The 24,047-nt window shown below is 44.2% G+C and overlaps 1 protein-coding gene across 2 annotated transcripts in view; it reads left to right on the top strand.

Moving 5' to 3' along the window:
• Positions 1-208: 208 nt before the first annotated feature.
• Positions 209-24,047, top strand: part of DIXDC1 (DIX domain containing 1) — a 26,644-nt gene continuing 2,805 nt past the window's right edge. Inside the window, exons 1-15 of one of the 2 annotated variants that reach the window (XM_010016040.1) lie at positions 209-268; positions 7,722-7,851; positions 8,484-8,609; positions 9,781-10,030; positions 11,250-11,357; positions 15,263-15,375; positions 16,637-16,785; positions 19,689-19,778; positions 19,885-19,938; positions 20,423-20,473; positions 21,499-21,603; positions 22,129-22,182; positions 22,918-23,010; positions 23,117-23,188; positions 23,876-23,962. In XM_010016040.1, the coding sequence (XP_010014342.1) occupies positions 209-268; positions 7,722-7,851; positions 8,484-8,609; positions 9,781-10,030; positions 11,250-11,357; positions 15,263-15,375; positions 16,637-16,785; positions 19,689-19,778; positions 19,885-19,938; positions 20,423-20,473; positions 21,499-21,603; positions 22,129-22,182; positions 22,918-23,010; positions 23,117-23,188; positions 23,876-23,962 (1,542 nt within the window). Of the gene's footprint in view, positions 269-7,721; positions 7,852-8,483; positions 8,610-9,780; positions 10,031-11,249; positions 11,358-13,561; positions 13,585-15,262; positions 15,376-16,636; positions 16,786-19,688; positions 19,779-19,884; positions 19,939-20,422; positions 20,474-21,498; positions 21,604-22,128; positions 22,183-22,917; positions 23,011-23,116; positions 23,189-23,875; positions 23,963-24,047 lie in introns of those variants that run through there. The other variant, XM_010016041.1, reaches the window with a different exon arrangement.

Raw genomic sequence — 24,047 nt, 5'->3', positions numbered from 1 at the left:
ACTCCCTCTTGAGCATGCCCAGTGCGAGCCTTGACTTTGGCTCAACTATCTGTGTGCAGTAACGGGCTGCACATATGGGACTATGAATGCGGTTCCTGATGAGCTCCAACTCTTTGTCTTTGGGAGGAGGAGGAAAAGGTTGTACCCAGAGCTGGAAGACCTGCCCTGTGCGCTCTGAGACCCTCGCCCGTCAGTGGGCTCTTGGAGAATGCTCGCTTGTTTGGCCAGGGGGAATTTACTGGATATTCTTCAGGAGGGCTTCACGGAGGTAAATGCATGTCCCAAGTCTCACACAGACCTTGCTGGGGGAAGGCAGCATGCTTTTGTGCAGGAATTGTTATGTTTCCCAGTGCTTTGAGGAACAGAGAAGGAGAAAAATGAGCAAGATTTCAGGGTGGGAGGGCTGCTTACTAACAGGAGGACATACCAGGCAGTTCAGCCTGGGGTCTTCAAGTAAGCAGTAGTTTTTTGAAGAGTTTGTGGCTGGTTTGCAGCTGGTGTTTTTATTCTCTTCTCAGAGCTTTACTGTTGTTCCAGTAAATAATACAAACTGCAGCTAGGTTATGGAACATAGTTTATTTTATAGAATTAACTCTTCTCCTGAGTATATGAAATCTCCATGTCTGAAGGCTGTTGGAAGCCTGTAAATCTGCTTTGTTTCTTGGGAGAGGCTGACAAAGAAAAGACTGGCTGGTGTTTTCCCCATCTTGTTCTTTAGGTTGAATCTCTAAGGGACTGAAATTTATCCTGGTCAGGAAAAAGTAATTTAAAAAGTGTTCTTTGTTTGCTCTGCTGTTAGGGAGCCTAATAAATCATAAAATAAGGTGTGAGAAGCACCAAGAAATCCCAGAGATGGGAATCTTGTGGCTGTGTGGGGAATGCAGATTTCTGTCACTTTCCCTCTCTAGGGTGCACAGAAAATTAGTTTTGTTGGTCTCTCTCTGGACTCTGTAGAAAATGCCAGGGCAGCCACGGCCTGGCTGTGCATTGTGCAGACCATGCTGGAGTAGATTTCCTGTCTGGTGAAAAGGAAGGAAAATTGTGGGGGCTTGTGCTAAAACCAAGCAGTTCCTGCTATTTGCTTTCTCACCTAGTGGCACGGATAGATAGTCTCATGGTGCGTTTTGTGCCTCCTTGGTTTTGTTTGTGATTAGTGGTTCCTCATCCTTGCAAAGCTCAGCCCCCACCCGACTGTTCTGCCCCATATTCCATACATGAACATCCCTTCTGGGCGTAAGCCATCACAGGGAAAATAAAGTGGGTATGAAACTTGAGCCTCACAGCTTCACGCCAGCCACAGGCCTCCTTTGATTGCTCAGTGTAACTGTGTAAATACTCCATCCCCTCCTCCACAGACTATCTCAGTCTCATTTTTAGCTATTAAAGGTATTGCTTTATCGCAGGCTTACACTTCCTGTGCTGTAGGGCAGCAGATCCCTCTCTGGCATAAGCTAATAGTAATCTGCCTATTAATAATATAATTAATAATTATGGGAACATAATTATTATTATGTTCCCATAATAAATAATAATGGGAACACTATTATTTACATTCAGTGCAACCCCACCCTAACTGTCAGGTTTTACCCACACACTTCTCCGTTGTGGAAAAAGAGTTCCTCTCTCACCATAAAAACAGATTCACTGTCATGTTTCCCACTTAGGATTTCTTTGCCACATCACACGCTTCACATAATAACTGAAGTAAAATTGAAATCAACTTTGCAAGTGCAGAACCTATGGTACAGAGAGATTAAGTGAGTTGCCAAGGACATGCATCACATCACAGTTACAGTTGGAAATGAGTGAGAAACCCTGTAATTCTGTGCCTTCTGTTTAGATCCACCAACTGTACCTCCCCCCCATCTCTTTGTAACTTAGGTGCTTATTTATAGAAGTCCCTGAATGTGAAAGTGGGTCCCAAGGTGTCTGAACACAGCACATCACAGCACTCTGATGTTAGAAAGCTGGAAGTGAGTGGCTACTAAACTAATGTTTAGCTTTAGTAGTCACTAATGTAGTGACTTTAGCAGGTTAGTATCAAGATTAAAAGTCAGACTTAGTTTAACACAAGCAGTGAATTGGGATTCTGCAGGAATTGCCTCACTGATTCAGCATTTTGGTCAATAATCCATCCCTAAAAGTTACCTAACATAGCCACAAGCAAGTTTCTTTTGTTCCTTTGCATTCTTTTCCCTCTCTATCCTGTGTGCAATGAATCATTTTAAATAATAGTTATTTTTTCCCTCTGAGATTACATTGAACAACAGGCCTGGGATTGACTCCTCTCCAGAAAGTGAAATGGAAGTGATTTTTTAAGAGCCCAAGCAGAGGTTGTTTTGAAATCAGGGTGTCCCAACAGCAGCAAAGTGAAATGCAAAGTTACCACACAAGGCTCTGTCTACATGGGGAAATACCCACACATCTTGCTATGTGAGAACTGCTACTCCCAGCAGTATGCATGCAGGAAGTAGGGCAGTGCAGGTTTGTTGTGTGTTCTCTCCCTAGCAGGCTGCTCATTGCCTGCCCCCTCACCAAGTGCTTCATGTAATATTTTCCCTCGAGTAGCGGGTTCTTAGCTGAATGGCATATGCAGTAGGTATTTCCTTGATTTCCCACACATACAGTCTCTCTCTCACTCTTCAAGGTTTGCTCTATCTGTTGGTGGACTTGAGGTGATTAGATGGCATCCGATCTGTGAGATCCGAATGCTTGCTGTGGGAAATGACCTGGGTTTCATTTTGGTTTGTTTTTCTGGTTTAAGTAATTTTCTGGTAGTATGGACTTGCTACTGCTTGTTCTGGTAGCTGTTATGTACCTCTTGGTGTAACATGCGTGATCTATGATTAAAATGTCTCTGCAACTGCAATCTTAGCAGAAGAAACTTGCACTCACCCTCTTCTTGCAGTGAGTGCTATTTATAGGTAATAGGATTCATTCTGAAGAGAGCTGTTTTGACTCCTGTCTCCCTTGTCCAGTTCAGTCCATTAGGACCAGCCCATAACTAAATGCTCCCTGTAGTAGTGAATCCCTCAGAGCCTGGGTTTCACTAAATACATGAAGCTTTTTAGAGATGCTGCTGTTTTCCACATAGTAGGGCCAAGTGTCATTTCACATCAGATTTGTTTTAGTGTGAGTCTTTGGTGTTGTATTTTACATGCGCTCTATGCTGCTAAAGCCAGGGGATGGTCAGGCACACTTGTTTAAGGCTTGGCCAAAGTGGGAAAGGCTGGGATCTGAAGAACCACGTGGATCTTGCCAGGTTGCCTGTCTGGTCTGCAAGAGATGGGCAGCTGCTGCATTGTTATTCTGTTAAGCCTCAAGTACAGACATCAGAAAGCACAGCCGGGGCTTCCCACACCTGGATTTACATGGCAGTGTACTTTAGCAGACAATTGCTTGCTCTAGTAGGAATTCTTACCAATTTTTCCCAAAGCCATTGTGCCTGACCAGCAATAGGACTATTAGCAAGAGAAGGATGTATTTGCTGTTATATAGGATTAGGGGTTGAGCAGTGCCTGAGGTTCACTGTATGTCTAAGCCAGGCTATTACTTGGTTGCATAGCAGTGACTGTCCTTTGGCAGAGTATATTACAGTGCACTTGCACAGTAACAGTCGAAGATTTATTGTTACGAAAGCATTTTACAGGGAACATAAAAATTAGTACAGCTGCTTATAGCTAGAAATTGAGGCACACAGAGGTGAAGTGGGCTGCCAATTTCACAGCAAGTCGTTGTCAGAGTGAGGAACAGTGTCTGTCCTAAATGTGCCTTTGGTACTCTTCATCCTGAATCAGGCAAGATCACTGAGTGTCCCTTTTCCTTTTCTTCATATGAAAGGTTCTTGCCTGTAAAAAGCACTGCTCAGTCATACTGTGTGCTCAGTCTCTTCACAAAGCTGCTTTTCCCTTCCTGTACAGGGGTAGTGACTGAGTGACTGCATTCTGCTAAATAAGGAACAATGCTCCTTTTCTTTCCTGAAGCATCAGGGAATGTCTCAGTACAACTTGTTTTGACAGACCTTGGACTTTGTTTGGGTGTAGTGGAACCATTTGACAATTCAGGGTGAATCATGTGCTCTAAAATACTGGCAGTTTACAGTAAAAGATCTCTTGTGTCTCAGCTTTTCGCCTGTATGCTTGCATAGAAACACTGCTTGTGTGAGAAAATGGCTTCAAAATACCAGATTGGGGAAAATACAGAGACACTAAAACATCTTGCAAAAGTGCCAGAGATTATCCCTAAAGAAATCTAGCTTTGAATAGCAGTGACATTTTGGAGTGTGGATACTTGTCTGTTGATTAAAGGAAGTACATCCTAACAAGGTTAATTTTACATGACTTTCTACCTGGTAGACTCCTGGAGTAGTTGCTGCCTGCAGTGATAGGGAATTTGTGTATGGAATGGATACCATCTTCAGATTTCTGCACGTAGGGTCCACGGAACTCCCAAACGTTTTGCTGCTTGAGTCTTTGAAACTGATCTTAGAAATTAAAGAAAACATTCATCAAATGAACACAGAAGAGTAATCTCTTCCTGTCAGAGACTGATATGGGAGTCTACTGTAACATGATAGCAAGGAGGTCAGGCCCTCTGAAGGCATCTCCATCTTCAAAATGTGCAATACCCTAATCTCAGAGGAGGTGAAAATTAACCTTATACAGTGTGTTGTAGATAGCACTGATAATAAAGGATGAAGTAGCAGATCAAGGCATTGTGATCTACCTGTATTTACTGTGAGGCAGACTGGACTCATTGATGGTTGGGAGGGGAGAAACATGAGCCCTAAGCAGCAGGTGAACTGCACCGGTTAAATGAGAATAGTAAGGACAGCTACAACTGACAGGAGACTTGCAGTAGTGCTGCTACTTTTCTTCCACCTGTGGAAAATACTAGATAATGACAATAGTAATTAACAATAAGGGATTACTAAGAAAAATGTGCTGACCCTGGAAGGGCGTTTTCCTCCTGCATATCATTGGCTGTCAATTGGAAGCACAAAGATATATGCTACTGATCTCCATCGTTGTCTTCCTATAGCCAGTAGGTCTGAGGCACTTCTTCAGGATATGTGCTGAATAAATAATCCAAAGTAAATTCCTACTCTGAGATGTGTTGTGCTTATTGAAGTGCAAACTTGCAATTTGCCAGCAGAAGTGCCTGCAAGTTGGGAAATTCCTTACATCTGCAGTTGGCCCCTAGTACTTTGCTTTAAGGATGTTCTCCTGCCCTGTAAAGTCTTTTAAGTCTTCCAGAGTGACTTGGATATAAACATCATACAATGATTTGCCTAGTATCTGAAGCAATCTGGGCTCCAACTTCCTTCAGGTAAGGGAGCTCCTCTTTCTATTGCAAGGTACAGGTAAATCTGGCCTTTTTTTGGAATGCAAAGCTGTGTTAACATAAACAGGATTAAGCTTAACTCCACCATAATCCTGATAACATCTGCTCTGCATAGTAGATCTTAGACTAGGCTGATATGTTTTTCTTCTGAAAAATCCTTGTTTTGAAAGAAATACTGGTGCAGGAGTAGAGCAGTGTGAACCCGATCAAGTCTAACACTTGTCTCATCAGAAGCTCAAACCAAAATGCAAGGAGAAGCAGAAAACTCCTGAGTTGTTAGTGGGCTTTGTCCCTTCATACATTTAGCACCACTTTGCCATTTTTAGGTCACTAAACTTTCATATCTTATTTTCTTTTTTAAGTTCAGTCACCCGCTCACCTCTGCCAGAAGTGACAGTTTATTCCCTGGACTTTGCAGCAGTCTCTTGCGAAAGTCATTAGATCTCCTAGTTTTTGGATACCAAATCAGGAAATGTTGAGCAGTCCAAACTGTCTGAACTTCTGCAGGAAAATCTTACGCTTTACTGGGGGGAAAAAGAAGCCAAACCAACCAAACAACAAAGTGAGTCTGCTAATGAAATGTAAGTCTGCAGTGTTACAGCAGCTATTAGTATGAATGAGTGAAGAATGTTTGGCGAAAAGAAATAGAAAACAAACTGCTTAGTGAAGGGTCTGGTTTTCCCTCAAGTGAAAAAAAGAAGTGTCTGAACAGAAGAACCCTATGGATTGCTGTAAGAATTGCAAATGTTCTGTAGGCTGGAAGGGGCTGTGCCCTTGTGGAATTAGTACAATAGGACAGTTTAGAACTTTCTGAAATTATTTGAGAAATGACCACAAGGTAGTAAACACAATTGTGATAAGATTATTTCTCTAAATTACACAGACTTCAGATGCAGTTTTCATGCTGCAACCCTATTCAGTACCTCTTGAATCTATTTCTACAATGATGCTGTACTATTATAAACAAACTTACCTCTTTTCTTGGGTACTTGTTTGAATAAATTAATTTTGGATAGGCAAAACTGACACACATCATTGCTATTTCAGCCAAAGAAGAGCATGCAGGTTCAATTCATGTGACAGGCCAAGTCTGCTCCCGCAAGCATGCATCAGATCTGCCACTTCTGCTTCCTTTTCTTTCCAAAAGCCATTGGGCAGTAACCCAAGCTCATCTCCTCTGTTCTGCTCTTCAACTCTCTGCTGAGTGAGCAGAACTAATTGAATGCAGGTCCAGTCACCTTTCTGAACCAGCAGACCGAACCATGGTGTGATTAAAGTTGGATTTCCTATGTCAGGATAATTAAGAGTGAAGCCGTGATCAGATTGTGACTATGTTGGGCTGTAAAAGCATAATCTCTGACTGACATTGCTGAAATAATATGGAACAGAGACTTAAAAAGTGCTGCATCAGCAGAGTAACGGGAAGATTAGTGAAAAGGGAGGTAATCCCATAAATGGATCAGTTTGTTTACCCTCCATGTACCACACTGGCCCAGCCCAAATGGATTTCAGTGTTACCAGTGCTTCTACTAGCCATGTAAGTGTTACTGAGAGGGGGATGGAAAGGAAAAGCTCATGTGAATCTGCTCTTTGCCTTATGCCAGATGGATCCTCACACTGACCAGAAGCCTGAGGTTCTCTTGGTCTTCCCCTTGTGGCAACATACACAGCTATATGATGCAGTATCCAGTATGACCTGCTGGAAAGACAGTGCTCCTTGCTCTCAGGTCTTGCAGAAGCAGCTTGCAGTGCTGTGGCAAGCCACTTTCCATATGTAAAGAAATAGAAATTGGGCCATTAGAAATGTTAGCGCAGCTTCAAGGAAGTTGGAGGAAAGGGACTGTACAACAGTACAAATGAGCCTTGCTGGGAGTGTTAGGGAGAAAGGCTGTTGTCTCTTCCAGGAAATCTGTCCTGGTTGTTGCTTTTGGTAGATGGCATATTTCAATGGGAAATAACACAGGGATTCTTGGCTTCTGCATTGCGAGTTTTCTACTTTCTTGATTAGTGTCACATCCACACTATTTTCTTCCACATAATGCTGTGAGTAAACTAATTCTGGCACCAAAACTGAAGGGATGTCAGCATTTGTTTGGCACCTACCTAAATTAAATGTAATGTAAAGCTATCTTCTCAGCTGTGCTTAGCTCACAAGTCCTGTCCTACTGCCTGCTTGCGCTTCCTGTCGTGGAGTGGAGTGCGCTGCACCACAGTATGCAGTGATGTCAGTTAGTGCTCAGCAGGCTTTGGGATGAGACCACTGGTGTTTGTTTTCAAGGGCAAAAGACAATGAGATCTGTGAACATGAAAAAGAGAGAGCTATGCAGCTTCCCCCTGAAATGACAATGACGTGCAAACATTTTGTTTTCTATTTTCAGCAACAGCTACAGGCGTATGTGGCCTGGGTGAATTCCCAGCTGAAGAAGAAGCCAATAATAAAGCCAGTCCAAGATCTCAGACAAGATCTCCGAGATGGAGTCATTCTTGCTTTGCTCATTGAGATTGTAGGTCAGTAATGCCATATGGCACTATTTTTCATCTTGCAGTTTTAGAGCTTGTGTAGAAGAGGCTGGCCTTGGCTCTGACATCTGTCAGGCATACTGGCAGATGTTAATCACGACGACAGAGCTTGCAGAGGGGGAAGGAGAGACTTTGGAAGAAAACAGTAGTAAAGCAAATCATAAATGCAATTCTATTAAAGTCCTTATTTTTAGGAGACAGAAGTGCGAAAACCTGTCAGGGACCATATTAACTCCCACACAGCTGGAATGGAGTTACGAAAGCATTTAACTTGTAGAGGAATGTTGTTAGTGTGTGGCATTTTTGGAAGAGTGACCTGCTTGCTGGTATCCTTCCTTCTTCCCGGCTTCAACGCTTCTGAATTCTCTACCTCCTCTCCCTGAGCAGTGCAGCGGGGTGGGGAATGGGGGTTGTGGTCAGTTCATTACACATTATCTCTGCTGCTTCTTTGTCTTCAGTCTTTTCCCCTGCTGAAGCAGGGGGTCCCATGCTGGAGCATTCTCCAGTGTCAGGCCTTACCATGGGCTGCAGGTTTTCACCAGGCCCTACACTCATAGCAATTCCTGTGACAGCACCAAGTGGTTCAGTTCTTCTCTAACAAAGTTCTTTCACTCGTTTAGCTGGTGAGAAGTTGAATGGCATTCAGGCCAACCCCACCAGTCAGCAGCAGATGAGGGAAAACGTGGAGAAAGTATTACAGTTTGTGGCATCAAAAAAAATACGCATGCATCAGACATCAGCAAAAGGTATGTGCCCCTGGTGGTTACCACAGATGATTCTGTCTTATGAAGGCCTGTTTCTTTGTTTCATATCAAAAGGATAATATATTGGTTTGTGGGGGAGGTTTTGGGTTTTTTTCCCTCCTGTGGTTTAGTAACAGGTTTTGGGTTGAATGATGCTGCTTTCCTAACTGCTTTTAGTCACAGCACAGTTCACAGAAACAAAAATGCCTTTTCTTCTGCTACTGAGCAGTCAGAAGATCAAGTAGTGGTGTAATGGAGGAATACAGGCTCAGAATCTTTCACTTGAAGCACATATAAACCTGCTACTGTGAAATGGGACGTGGGAAAAACATATCTGGTCCACCGGCAGCCTGTGATACTCTTTCACATGGCCTGTAAATAGGGAGGAGACTCAATATGCAAAATCCCATATCTGTGGTATGATTTAGTCAGATATCATAAGGATTGTTGGTGTATGTGTGTGGATCTAAGGGGTAGAAGACAGGCCCCAATCCTTACTGTTTGCTGACTGTACTGGGAGGGGATACAGTTCTGATTGTGGTCCTTCAGATGAGAAAGAGGGTAAAAATTCTGTGACAGACTACATGGAATGCATGACCCTTGTTTTTAGTGAAGATCTTTGTAGTGATCTTGAGATCCGCTTTTTTGAGATAGTTTGTATGCTGGGGAAAATGCCTAGTGTGATATTATTAAAACTGATTAGTTAACATTTGCAGGGTGCTACAGATTATGGTACAAGACACTATTTCTAAAGAAATACATTGCTATTCTCTGGTCTTTAGTATGACAAAAATGCAAATTCCATGGGCTAATTGAAGTGGCTGCTAGCACAATGGTAGTCTTCAGTAACTACTATACTTTTCCAGTGAGCATTCAGTAATTATCACGTGCTGTCCCATAACCTACTGGATTGTTAGCTGGAATGGCCATAGAGGTAAGGTTCAGATCTGTTCAGAGTATTTGAACATGTGATCTATAGGTGGCAGTCAGTTCGCTGCTCTGTACAAAGCAGGGAGAGCTAAGCATCGATGCTTTAATGAGTCCTTTTTGCACAGTCCTCATTTACTGGCATGGTCCCATTGGGTTTAATTATTTTCATGCTTGTTGGTCAGATACAGCTGTGATGGGACTTCATGTTAATGGCATTGTCCTTGGCTTTATTTACATTTTGCAGATATTGTTGATGGGAACTTGAAATCTATCATGAGGTTGATCCTGGCTTTAGCTGCTCATTTCAAACCAGGCTCCAGTAGAGCAATGAATCACAGCCCTGCTGGCACAGTGGGGAAAAACTTGTCAGCATCATCTGCAGGTCACAGGCCTCGCTCAGCTGCTGCAGTGGCCCAGGGGGCGGTGGCTGCTCTGGCAGATGTTCGTCAAGATGTCTTGCAATCCGGGCGGGATGTTTTCCGGCGCAGACAGAGGTAATGACTTTTCCCTGGTTGTAAGGTCAGATCATGTCAGCAGATGGACACAGTTTCTTCTAAAATAGACCCATCTTTATTCCTGGTTGCAGGTAGCTCTGCTACTGTGCAAACAAATAGAGACTAACCACTGCAGTCTCACTAAAACCTAAATAGATGGTGGCCTAACAAAGGGAAGTACTGACCTAGCCTGGGTGCCTCTTGATGAAGGCTGCAGGCATCTCAGGTTCCTTTCAGGTTTTTCAGCAAAATAACTGCTACATCTCTGTTACCTTACTGGAAAAGAGAACAGTTCATTATGGCCAAACCAGAGAGAACTCTGCTGCCTCATTTTCCCCATTTCATGCTGAGCACACTGCCCTTTTTGGTGCAGTCTGCTTGGATACATTCTCATTTCACGTGAAACAAAAGTATGGTCTCAACTACAAGTACTGGTTACAGATCTGGGAGCAGCTACTCCCAGAATTAAGGCACTGAACCTGTTGTACAAGTCCATTCTATCTTCTACATTGCTGTTCATTCCAGTGTTACTGCTGTATAGGCAGTTGCAGTGTTGTGCACTGTTAATCAGCTGATGCAGCCTACCATATCAGCATGGGAGTTCTGGTGATACTGAAGGGAGGTGATCCATATACAGAAGGAATGCTTCTGTATATAATGGAAGTAATTCTGAAAAGCACATTTAACACTTGCAAAAGGTGCCATGTGGATTATAATAATAATAACAGTAATGACATTTAAATGGCAGCCAGATGGTGGTCCACTGAGGGTTTAATTTACACAGCTGAAGGTCATTTGCCCGTATTATATTGGCCCAAGGGAAGCAGTTTGGAAGTAAGGTTGAAATGCTATATGTTGTTGAAAAATTAAATGTTAAAGGTTTCTACTGCAAATGCCTTGAGCCAAGAGTCCCTCAGAAAAGCAAGTCCTTGTGCTATTTGCAAATTCTGTTCTTTTCTTTGTCTTCCCAGAGCTTTCATAGTTTTCTAATCACAGAATTAGGGATGAGTTTAAAAGGGGAGGGCCTGTTTGCCTGCATTTCCTTCACACCAAGAAGATGGAATGCAGCTCCCTGATAGGAGAATTTCCTTGATCAGCAGTTTTCTAGCTATCCCCTCCTTACCTTCCTTTCATTAGCTTTCCTACTGTCCGTCTTGGAGACAAGAATTTCTGCTCCTATCAGGTGATGCTATCCTCATTCTATGATTATTATCCCCAGAAATAGCAACATGGATGAGGAGATTGAAAACCCCTACTGGAGTGTCCGGGCACTCGTGCAGCAGTATGAAGGGCAGCAGAACATGCCATTGGAGTCCCACTCTTCCAGGTAAGGACCTCTATTGCCCTCATGGACTTTTGTCTGATGTTGCCTTAAGTGCCCTTTCTCGTCACTGTGATCTAGTTAGCTCTGATAGAAAAGAGGATTCCCAGCGTGTAGTCTCCTGCCTGATCTGCAGAATGAAGCCTCAGGAAACAACATGAAGCAGTGGCTTACTGCTGTTTCTCCCACAGATAAAACTGATCTCATTCATGATATGATTGCATACCTGAGAGCTAGGAACTTCTGATTTACAATTGTCTAAAGCTCTGGAGTGTTCTTCAATGAGATCAGAGGAATAGGATTAGGAAGGATGCAGCTGAAGATTTTACTGTCAACCTGAATGGACAGGTGGAGCCTTTGGAAAGAAGTAAGGAGGTTCATTTTCCCAGGACAGATTGCCACTGACAATTTGTCAGCAGGCAGGATGTCTCCACATGATTTCTCAGGCCACTTTTGATGCTCCATAGTACAAAAGGCATCTGCATACCTGAGAATTAAGGTTGCTTGGTCCAACAGAGAAGAAAGAAATATAATACTTTTTACTTATCCCCAAATTTGCTGTGTATCTTTGTGAGCTCCTGTTTATAGATCCAGACATACACATTTGGAGGAATGTGGAAACTCCACGTGCGCCAGGACCACTGCCTCCACATGATGTCAGTAGAGAGTGTATTTTTGAAGCTGTCATTGCAGGGGAAATGTAAAAATTCTGCTCTTCACAAGATTTCATGGCTAATGTCACAGGACATTGGTGTTGACTGTTCAAACATGGTCTCAGTAGGACAGAGAGTGAACCATGCTGCTCTCTCCACCTATTCTTCAGTTTAAGGTAGCTACTGTATTTTATGTGTACTCTTCTACCGTATAATAGATTGTCAGACAGATGCTGCTTGCTCTTTTGTGGCTGTATTTTGGGGGTGAGTGAAAATTTCTCTGCACATCCTAATCACTCTGCGTTTTTTGGTTTTCCCCATAATGTCATGAGTTCTCTTACCATATGGTAACAGTGATATTATTACTGACAGGATATACTATGAGAATCTTCACATAAGTGATCAGTGATCTATCCAAAGAAATTTGGAGCAATCTGATCTCCAGCTCCTGGGCATGTCTTCTGCTGATACCAGGTTTCATGATGAAAACAAGATGCTTGCTTCTCTTTCCTTTCAGACTGGAATATACCAGCTTAGTTATGAGAACTGGCTGGGAGAAACAAGCCACTTCTTTTTTATTATTATTATTCTTTTATTTGAGTGATATGGCCATTAACTGCAGCCACCCCCCTCCATGTAATTGTGCTGCTGTCGTGTCTGTCCCAGGGCAGCATCCCCTGCCTAGCATCAGCTCATTTCTGCATTAACTTTTCGGTAAAAGAGCTCACAGCCCGAATAAGAGAATTCCCAGAGACAAAAGCTCTAATATGCAAAGGCAATTGAAATGATTCATGGAAAAACTGCCAAAATCAGATGGATTCCCAGGCCACTGAGCCCCTCACCCATCCATCTCCCTTTCCCCTCCCCTTCCACCAGCCTTCCCTCCCCCACTCTGAGCCAGGCATCTCAGAGAAAAGGCTCTGCCTTGCACAGCCTGTGTGACAGCAGGAGGGAGAGGGAGCTGGAGATACCGAGGAAGAGGAAGCCGTGCACAGGGCTGGGAAGTACTGCATGTCGTCTTCCGACACTGCATCTAAGCCTGGAGGAGAGGGAACCTACTGCTTGCAGGAGCACCTTCTCTCAGATGTTAGTTGGCGTCTGCAGCAGATGCTTGGAGTCTAAAGAGGGCAGAATGGGATGAGAAAACACCACTGACAATTCCGATCACGGTCCTTGTGATGAAAACAACTGGATGTTCAGCTGACCAAAATGCAGCAGCAAGAAACGAATAACCTGAGAGGAAAACCAGCAAAAGCAAAATCTAGGCTGCAGAATCCCTGACTCTGGAACCAAATCCATGCGTGTGGGCTGCTGATCTGCCATCCGACGGCTTCACGCAAAGACCCTGAGGGTTTTGGTTGTTTTTTCTTTTCTGCTGTGAATCTTTCAGCTAATGTGGAGTGGTCTGGCTTGAAAATATTTCTCCAGTAGTTTGACAGGACCTGGTGTCTTCTGTACTGAATTCTGAGCATGTGAAGGGACAAGGCATGTCTGTAGCCAGAATCCTGAGGCTCCTCGGGAAACGGATTCTGTGAGGCGAAAGGTTAAAGTGGGATCATGGGAGGGAAGCAGGTCAAATGGTGAGCGATTGTTGCCATTGTCATTTGAAACAGCAGGGATGGGGTGTTTATTAAAATGATGAGAGTTCAGACTTACCACTGGGGCTGTTGCCCTAAAGCTTTGACTGTGCAGGCACTGGCAACTCTGGGACTCGGTGGAGAAAGGATATGGGTTAGGAAACCAAGTGGTAAAAGCAATAAAGTGGAACAGTTTGCATTCATAAATCTGTCTTGAATAGCTTTAATTTCCCAGCACTTATTTCTGCATGCTTTAATCATGAATTATGTACTTTAAAGAACAAGTTACATCAGTGGATATTTCATAATCTGTTGATTTGGTGACCGATACAGAAACTGTAAAAATGTTTCCAGCATTAACTTGGTGGCATAATGTAAGAGGCAACCTGATCTGTGCTACTGCTTCATCTGAGTGCATCTCAGTAGCTCTTTGACTGTTTGGCATGGTTTGAGAGGTTGATGTCTCTGATGTGAACCCACTGGCCTTTTAAAATAGGGAACCTGCCTGGAAAGGAGTCTGTGGACAAAAGAATTCCTAAGCAATTATCTGTAAAACTGTCTATGTTATGGAGACCTGTAAGGACCACTTAACCCTGCCCTCCCTGGACCCCTTTAACAGTCATGTGCACCCTGTTTGAGCAGGAAAGAGCAGGTACTGTAGCTGTTAGAGATCCCCGTCGGAAGGTGGTTATTCTTTCACTTAGTAAGTTGCGTTCATCTCTTCCTTTAACACGGTGAAAGTCCGTTTAGCCTGGACCATTAACACTAGACTGCTTGGAGGTCTGTAATATAAATCAGAAGTAGGCCAGTGCTGGCTGTGGGAGTGGACCAGACAGGAGCTGCTAGCAAGTCATTTCCATCTCTATTGCAGGGATTTTCTGATTCTGTGAGAGAGCTGTGGAGTATGTAGCAGCAGTGCTGGGAAGACGTGGAAGACAAGCTGTTGAAGCCTCTTATTTTTCTAGACCTATTATATTGTTTTCACACTGTTTTCTTTTTGTTCTCTGTCCTTTGTTTCTATGTTGCGGAGTATGAAAAATTAACTCCTGCTCACACTTGCAAGGATTAGTTCCTGCGACTTTAGAGGTACACTGAATGGGTCAGTGAGCTTCAGCTACCTTTTGATGTTGTCTGGGTGATGCATTTAGGAAGAATGTCTGAAAAGATTGCTTGAATCTCACAGTCAGCTGAGATGGCTGCGGTGACAAGATGTGGGTACTTTCAAGAAGTTTTAACCTAAGAACATGAGTGACTCGTATCTGACTTCTAAAAATATTTTGCCTTGGGGATTTCAAGTTAGTGAAATGGTGCTTCTGGAAGCTGGAGCGAGAGATGAAGCAAGCCAGGGTGGCTTTTTGTTCAGCTTGCAGTATGAATATAAGGCTCACACTAAATTGTTTCTGAGCAGACCTTCAGTGGAGTTGGTCTTACCCCTGTATGAGAGTATGTGAATTCTGTGGTGACAGTCTCAAACTTGCATTCAGTTAAGGAAAATAAGAGACATGTTGTGCTACTTATCAGTTAGTGTGATATAACACTGATGTGGAGAGATGGAAAAGTTACGTGCCCAGTTTGGTTTCTTAATGGCTTCTCTAGTATGCAGATAATTCTTACTTTCAACAAGCCTGCATGCATGTTCACTGAGCAGCACTAAACTAACTGTTTCTCCATTCCTCTGCAGTCTTACATCACCTAGTCCTATCCATAGTGTGAAGAGCGAATCCACTGTAGCCCCATCAGAGGAGAAGGAAAGACTTGTGATCATCCACACTGAAGAAACAGAAACTAAAACAGGTACCTTGCAGATAATGCTTTATAGCTCACATTTTTACTAGCATTTGCTTGTATTATAAACTTGCTGAAAAGTTCCCTGGTGACTGAAATGAATGTAGAGATTCTGTTCACATGGAACTAAATCCCAAAACTTTTAAGAATACAATCATGCCATAATATGGCAGTGTCTATGAGGCTTGCGAAACAACGTTTGGGAAATAAGAAGCTCTGGAGAAAGATTAAGGGTTATATATAACTTTCACTGTAGGGTGAATGTTTTCAGCACAGCCTCATTAGGCCACGTTGAAAAAAGCATTCAAAATTCCCTTAAAGAGTCCATGTGAGCTTGTCAAGCCCATGATGCGTAACTTGTCCTTGTGTAAGGGTCTGTGTTTACAGCACATCTGTACATAGGTCAAGTGGCTCTTTGTAAAGAATTGAAATGTTTAGTATTGTTGTGGTGTTTGTGTTGAGAAGTCCATTGCTGTATTGCCACAAATGCCCTGTGATATGGTCAGTTTGCATTTAAAATTTTCAGGCAGATTGAAAGGCAGGTTTTCAAAGCAGTTTTCAAATTCATTTTTGTTGTTCGTTTGTTTCATTTCCTTCTCAGAAATGCAGCCTAATAATAGCTCTTTCTTAGCTCTTTCTTAGCTCTTGGCATCCAAGAGCAAGTAACAGAGAAGCTCTCCTAGGAAATGCTTGGGCAGGCCAGTGGATGATAGTTAACCAGTGATTCAGCTTATGCTGTAGGGATCAGAAAAGTGATACAAGACTGTTAAACTTGCTATTAAGAGGAAAGTCTTTTTTAGAATTAGATGTGTTGTCCACCTTGAGAAAGCCATGTTATTTGACAAGTAGAAATACTGTTTATGTTGCCTTCAGTGGGTCCTTGATGCACTCTCTAACTAACGCTCGTCAAATCCCACAGTTGCTTTTCTCCCCTTAGGTATTTCCTGCCACACGTGGTGCAGTGTATTGTCCCCTGTGATGTACTTTGAAATCTCCAGTAATGGGGAATCAGATGCAGCAAAGTTAACAAAGGGGAAGGGTGCTTATCCTTGATACATGTGTATTCAGAAAGCATCCTTTGCATATAGAATGAGGCAGAAATCCTTGAGATTAGACAAGATGTCACACCTGTAGCAACTTCCTTGATACAGGCTAGAAGACATGCTGGTTTGTTAGTGGTAGTGTAGACAGCTGGCAATTATTGTGTGATGCAAGTCTTTTCTGGACTCCTCTGTCTGCCATGACCACATTCAGCTACTCTCTCTTCTAGAAGAGACAGAATCTCATTTCCAGCCTGAGTGGCAAGCTGGGAACCCTGGTCCATATTTGGAGAATTCATGGGAGGAGCAGCTTTTGGAACAACAGGACCATTTGGAAAAGGAAATGGAGGAAGCAAAGAAGATGATTTCAGGCTTGCAGGTAATAGATTTTCTTCTCAGCCAGCATTCCCTTCCACATACATTTCTTTTCCCACCAGAATGAAGAGGTATTTCTGGTAGTGTGGACAGTGTGTATTGGGGTGTATTGTCTGCAGCCAGTGGAAACCTTATCCAGCAACAGAATGCTATGACTTGGCACTCTGACATCTTCCTTTCTTGCTAAGTTTAGGCCCTCTTGGCTCCTGCAATTGAGATTGGTGCTGGTCACCTTTTCCAGGATGGAGAATGACAAAACTGTCCTTTCCAATGTCCCAGATGTATTTTAGAAGACAGATAGATCCAGCTACAGTGTTGCTTGAGGCAGGGTATGCCTGTCCCCCATCACTGTGTAGCATGCTTAACCAAAAGAGCTGAGGGAAGGAAGGAAGATAGATAGCTGCAACTTCCCCAGCCCCAGTATATTTACCAAGGTTTCAAAGAAAGGATTTTAGCACCAGTCTGTGCAATTCAGACACAACCTTTTCCTTTTCTTAGCTCAGACTTCTCCAAAACTTGAACTTGACGTGATTTGAGGCTCTTATTCGGGAGGGAGGGAGGAAGGGAGAGAGAAGGGTGTGGAGAGAGGAAGAATATGTTGCTGTGAAGACTGAAAATCAGTGATATTCACTGGTAGTAATTTAAGTGGACTGTGAGAGGGCAAAGGGCACACTGAATGCAGGTAAGAATGGAACCACTGTAGAGAATCTAAAACAAAGCTGGTGTTGAGAAGGTGATTATGTCTGTGTTGGCTTTTGACTGGAGTCCAGGTCCTAAGGATCTGGGTGGGTTCACTGCCTCGGTCCCCTGTCCTGTGATGCTGTACTAACTCCTGTATGTGCTGGCACTGTGCAAAGCACGTTTGTTACTGTGCCAAATGTAGAGATGCAGCAGTGTTTTCCCGTGTGCTGGGGCTGGGACTCCTCTTCTTCACCAGAGCACTTATCAGCTTGCAGGTTTTGTTAGCAGCCTGAGAGAATAGAGCAGTCTTTCTGTGATTTGTGATCAGAAGTAATGCAGAGAGACAAGGAATCTCAGGAAATCAATCAAGATTCACAGAGCTGATCAGGGGTCACACAGGCTTGCATCAGTCTTTCAGTGAGCTAGGCACATTCTCTACAAAACTATTTATTTCTGGGACCTTTTTCTTGCTGCCCTGTTCCAGTCCCCCCTGACCAATGACCCTCAGCCCAATGTGTTTAACTCTGCATGGGGAGGAGAGCCCTTGATCCATATGGTAAAGACCCTGAACTCTCTCAGGGATATTCCTTTCTGTTTGTGCTGGGAACCATACTGGCTTTGAATTGTAAATATTTATGTGCCAGTAAACAAAGCAGAGATTGTGTGAGAAGCATAGGCAGCCGGGACAGAGGGTGGGTGCGGATCAGAGGCCATTTTCCTCGTGGACAATGGGCAGGAAACAAGAGACTCAAAACAAAAAACCCCGAACAACCCTGGCTTGGTTCACCAGTAACATCCAGTTGCATTATGTGCCCACTGGGAGCAGGGAGAGGCAGCACTGGAGGGACTGGCACGTTCTGTTCCTCCAGCCCTAGCCCCATGTTTCAGGAGCAAGGGTGAGCAGCTGGCATTGCTGCCCCCTCATCCCCTGGGAGTAGGAAGAGGCAGCTGATGCTGCTAGCCAAGAAATTGGATTTGATTAATTGATTTTCCTGCTCTTGCCCAATACTTAAGAGCCTCCAGTTCACGAGAGTTTGATCGAAATATCAAGGGCCTAATGTACGTATACCCCATAAGGCACTAAAACTGTGGCAACTTTTTATGTTCCTGTGTGATTCCTGCTTGAGTGTCCCACTGAGAAGAGTTTGGGAGGCACTCAGAAAACAGTTTTCCAAGAAACTTCTGCATTAACTGAATAGAGATTGCTATTTGCTGTTTGGCCGCAGTTGCAGCTCTTTGGTGGAAGATTCTATGAGCAGGCAGAACCTGAACTGTCAGCCTTGAAGTCATTTGGGGCTGAACTGGAGTATTGCTGCAAATGGCATATTCTGGTTTTAGCCATGGAGTTAAAATAAAGTAGAAATCTGACTGAAAGAAAGAGGCATGACTCTTTCCAATGTCTGCAGTTGTATGCAACATCCTGGCACGCACCAGATTCCCTGTGTCCTGGAAGTCAGAAACCATAACCACTAGGGTATATCTTCCTGGAGATCTGGCCTGGTCCTGCCAGTCACACTTCCTATGGTGCACTTTTTCATCCTTCAGGCTGGTTCAGTCTACTGGAGGAATTCTGGCATCTTCCTGTAGCCATCTGGGCTACTTTGGAGCTGCTGAAGGTGGTAATGCTGTGCTGCTAGTAGCCTTCCTGAAGCACAGAGTATAGCTTAAGATTTTCACTGTCTGTGTGGGCAAGGGCTCTTCCCTCACTTGGGGAACAGTTCTGAACATGTCTCAGCCTTGGCGAGTGTAGAACAGAATTAGGCTTCCCTGAACATCCTGTTTCTAAAGTCTTTTGTAGATATATGGTGAGAAGAATGGCTTCTTTCAGCAGGGGATACTTCAGTCTCATTCCAGAAGAGAAGCCTTACAACGTAAACATGGTTCAGTTTGCTTTAGACTTCAAATCTGTTACTGTAGTGAACGCTACCTTTGGTCTGAAGCCAAAGACAGACTTCACTCCCCAAAAATCTGAGTAGTTGTCCTTGTTTGGTATCTTTCAGTGGGCAAGATTATTGGCTGATAGATATCTCTGAGAGAGCTTTCTCAGGGGATAGATCTTCTTCTTCATTCCTGAAAAAGTTGCTGGTTTTTGAGAGGAATAAGTCAGCAGAAATAGGAAATGAAACTGTTTAGAGACTGTTGATACCAGTGACTGTTAGCCAGAGCTGCAGGTAGCCTGTTTCCCTTTGAAACCCCTGAGGGGATTTTTTTCCTTCATCTTCCCAGGCTTTGTTGCTCAATGGGTCTTTACCTGAGGATGAGCAGGAAGGGTCCTTTGAACTTTGTGAACGTGGAGCCTGCCCTGAAGAGCAGCTGGTAAGTACGTTGCTGTACCTACATTTCTCTGATCAAGCTGCCCTTTGCAGTGTTCTGCCACGGGCAGGTGTCATGCACAGTAACAACCATGGTATTTTACATTCAGATCATAATCCGAAGTCGCCTGGACCAGAGCGTGGAAGAAAATCAAGACTTAAAGGTTAGAGGGGAAGGAGAGGTTTTGGGTCAAGAGATCTTTGCAGACTCTTCCTTACTTGATTTGAAGCGGGAGGTTGGTGGACAACATGACATAGGGCATGTATTCTGTTAGGGCTCTAATTCTGTTCCCATATTCTTCTGCACGGGAACTCCATCCCTCCAGGAGTGTAGATACCTGCTTCCCTGAGACCATAATTTATTGACCCAGAGAGCTCTCACAGTACATGATTGTGAAGCCTTTACTGTATCCATATTAGCAGTTAACAGAAGTTTGTGGGATAGCTCCCATTAAATTTATTACTCATTAAAATGTATTGAGTATTACTCATTAAAATGACTCAGGGCCTGACACACTTTTTAATCTGTGGGAAAAGGTGGGATGTGATTTCTTCTGGAGCAGGTGCCTGGGGATAGAGAACACCGACTTTGGTTGATTCTGAAGGGGTGAAAAGATGCCATTTAATCAGATTGTATTGCATTTGCAGAAGGAGTTACTGAAATACAAACAAGAAGCTCGAAACCTACAGGGAATAAAGGTGAGGAAAGGGGCCCTTCATAAATACTAGAGTCTGCAATGCACAGGTAGGGCCAGAAGCAGCCATACACCTCTGAGGGAGGTGTATTTAGGGGACTTTGAGGTGGGGGATCCTATGGTCTGTTTCAAGCTCCAGGAAGAGACTACAGTTAAGTCAGGCCCAAGGAGTTAGGTCTCCTGAGTTGTGTTTCTGTTGGTAGGACTGTGGTCAAACGTCCTCACTTTTGTCTGTTTCTCCTAAAGAAAATACAAGGTGTAGGATGCCTGCTTGGTTCTCACAGCTTTCCCCCCATCATCTTGTGGTATGCACAGTAAAATTGGCCCACTGAACTTACTCTTGACAGTAGAGGGAAAAAAGCACAGTAGAGGAAAAAGAGGGGAATCTTGGTCCTCTTCAGCTGCAGCATTGTTCACAGTTCTGGCTCCTGTTTGCTCAGTTCCTCCCCCTGGAGTTCTGAACACTAATAATATACTCCTAAGCAGAGGTATTTTTAGAGCTGCCTGTCAGGCTCCTGTGAAGGAAGCAAACAGCAGTAGCTATCCAAGGTAGAGCTCTTGGTTTGTGGATAACAATGAGTGAAAGGTGCAGAATTAGCCCTGACTTTGGCCTCTTCAGAGAGACTAGGTCACACTGAGCACTTAAGTTTCCTTGTGTCGTTAGCTGACATTGGCCTCTTTTTGCTCCCTGGATGCTGCAGATGTATGGTTGGAGACACTAGCTGTAGGCCACTGAAAAGACCCTCTAAAGACACTGCTGTTTTCTTCCATAAGAGTAAATTGTCAGGCCACTTCTGGAGCAGAAAATCCAGGTAGAAGCACAGAAATCTACGTCTCGGATGGCTAGAATGTTGGCAGGGGAATCACTTTTATATAAGAGAAAGGCAGAAGGACTGCGGGCTCATTGGGCTCTCTGGAGCCGTGTGAGTGGCCCCACTGTGTTACAGCCACTTATCTAGGTCACTTGCTTCCCAGGAAAGGGTTTCTGCCTGTGTCTTGCACCTTCCTACAGATAATATGTTTTCCTAGGATGCTTTACAGCAAAGGCTGATTCAACAGGATGCGTCAGTTCTTCAGCTAAAGCAGGAACTGCTGAGAGCAAACATGGACAAGGAGGAATTGCACAACCAGAATGTGAGTCACTCTGCTGCTGAGGGTTAGATTATTTTAGAAGGAGGTTGGTGGCCCTGAGGGCTCCAGCAGTCACAGGGTGTGGAGTTGGTGGTTGCAGCATAGTTCTTGGGGTCGTGGGACAGTGAACGACCAGTCAAAGGTCTCTGCATAGTGAAAACTGCACATGGTCTACTAGCCAGCTGTGGGACTCTCTGGAGTTTCTTGTTCTTCACTCCCACTTCCTGTGCTCCAAGACCTTCAGCTGAAACAGGGTGGTGCTTTCCATGATGTTTTGAGTACAGCTGCATTCTTCCTTCCTCACTGTGCTCCCTGGATTAGCAAGTGGCACTTTGACAGGTGGACCTACCACGTACAGTTCCCTCTGGAGAGAGAAAGGCAAGGAAGGAAGTGTCCTGTCCAAAAGGCTGCATCCTTAGACACTGTCTCCCTTGAACTCTGCAGATTTTTGGTCACCCTTTAGAGCAAGGGGCAAAGAGGTTGTCATTCTCTAGGAATACCTACCTCACACCTCTGTTATTTCTGCAGGTTGACCTTCAGAGGAAGGTTGAGGAGAGAAACCGGCTCCTGGCAGAATACAAGGTAATGGAACCTCTCTTCACTGGAGGCTTTGCTGGGGGCAGCATCTGGTGGTTCTTCACTTTTGTGAATGTGACTGCTGTCTCCCTGGCACTCAGTCACCTCTGGGAATGGCACTCTGGATAGTTAATAAGTTGCAATAGCCATGGATGTTTGTAATGAGATGGAGGGATCAGATGTTCTGAGTGTTCTGTCCACAGCTTTGTATAGATCTTTTATTATCATGGTTTTCCTGTGGTGGCTTGCTAAGTATCTAACACTTGTGCTGAAGCCTACAGGTTAGGCTGGGCCACCTGGTTGTTCACTGATCCCTCAGGACTCTGTTTTCTCTGGGACAGTTGTCTGGCCTCACTAGTGGATCTCTGGGCTACTACTACCTGATGATCTTTTCAAAACAAGCTTTGACACTTAGTTCTAACATGTACGTAGAAGTACACGCATTATGTAAGTCAGCCTAAAGAAGAACCTGATCCTGGCAGATGGCATAACCTTCCCTGCCATGGTAAGATGATTGCGAGCCTTACTCACTGTCCTGATCATAGAATCATGGAATGGTTTCACAGAACGGTTTGTGTTGGAAGCAACATTAAAGCTCATCTAGTTCCAAACCCCCTGCCATGGGCAGAGACACCTTCTACTAGACCAAGTTGCTCCAAGCCCCATCCAGCCTGGCCTTGAACACTGCCAAGAATGGGCCATCCACAACTTCTCTGCTGTTTCTCGATTACTGTGTTGCAGAAAGAACTGTGCCAGAAGGATCGGCATTTACAACAGCATCAGACCAAACTGGACGAAATGCTTAGGCAGCTTTCTGAGGCCAGCTACCAACAGGTATGGAGCAGGTGATGCCCTAAGGTGATGCCCTAAGATGATGCCCTGAGAGCTGGCATGCACTTTGGTTGCTCAGTTTCTGCTGACTCTTCTACTCCCCTCACAGGTGGATTTGGAGCGAGAGTTGGAGCACAAAGAGGCCTTGCTAGCTCACTGCATGAAGAGAGAGGCTGAAGAGGTATGGGAAGACTTGGTCTACACATCAGACTGTTGGAATGATGTTTCTTTCTAACAGGGCTGTCCAGCACCCTCTAGCTACCTATATCCAGAAATCATCCACTTCATCCCAGAACAGCCTGGCTCTGCAATCTCATTGTCAGTGCCCTAACCAAGGCAGCCAGACTCCATAAAGCATCCACCTTAGCAAAGCTCTCAGCATGAGCATTCTGTCTTAGTGTCTTCTGTCAAAATCCTAAGAGATGAAACAGTGAGGGGAGCACAGGAGTGAAAGCCAGAGGCTCTTGGCTTCCAGCTTTAGCTCAGACACTAGCTAATGGTTAGACCACAGCTTAGCTTCTTGTCTCCTCTTCTTCCTACTGACCCTGCTATTGAGCACTTGGAATAGCCCCAGTACTGGTCCCTGCACATACCACTTGAACACTTACTAGAGCTTGCAGAGCCCTCTGATGTAGGAGCAAGCCCCTTCCTGTCTCTGCCTTTTCTTCTCTACCTGTATGAGAGGAATCATTACCTATAGGAGAGCATGCACTCTCCTTACTGAGTGTATTTATCTGATAGAAGATGGGATATCGCCAGTGTGGGAAGCTTTCATGTTCTCTCATCATTTTGATGTTCACAAACTGGAATCTTTGGGGAGGTACTAACACTTGCATTCCTAGTGGCACATGCATCTCCCCCTGAACAGGTGATGGCTTGCAGTGGACATAGTCCTCAGAGCAATGGTTTCCTCCAGACAGCAGGGAAAGGAGCTGCTCCCACAGCACACCGAGGGGTAAGTATTCCTATGGGCTATTTTCCCAGCCAGATGCAGATGAAGGCTTCAGAGATATTTCCCCTTTCTAAGACCTGTGGCTTTA

This window comes from Nestor notabilis, unplaced genomic scaffold (genome assembly GCF_000696875.1).
Source record: "Nestor notabilis isolate BGI_N333 unplaced genomic scaffold, ASM69687v1 scaffold21546, whole genome shotgun sequence".
Classification (NCBI taxonomy): Eukaryota; Metazoa; Chordata; class Aves; order Psittaciformes; family Psittacidae; genus Nestor; species Nestor notabilis.
The sequence above is the reverse complement of the archived record's forward strand: the minus strand, read 5'-3'. Positions and strand labels throughout refer to the sequence as shown.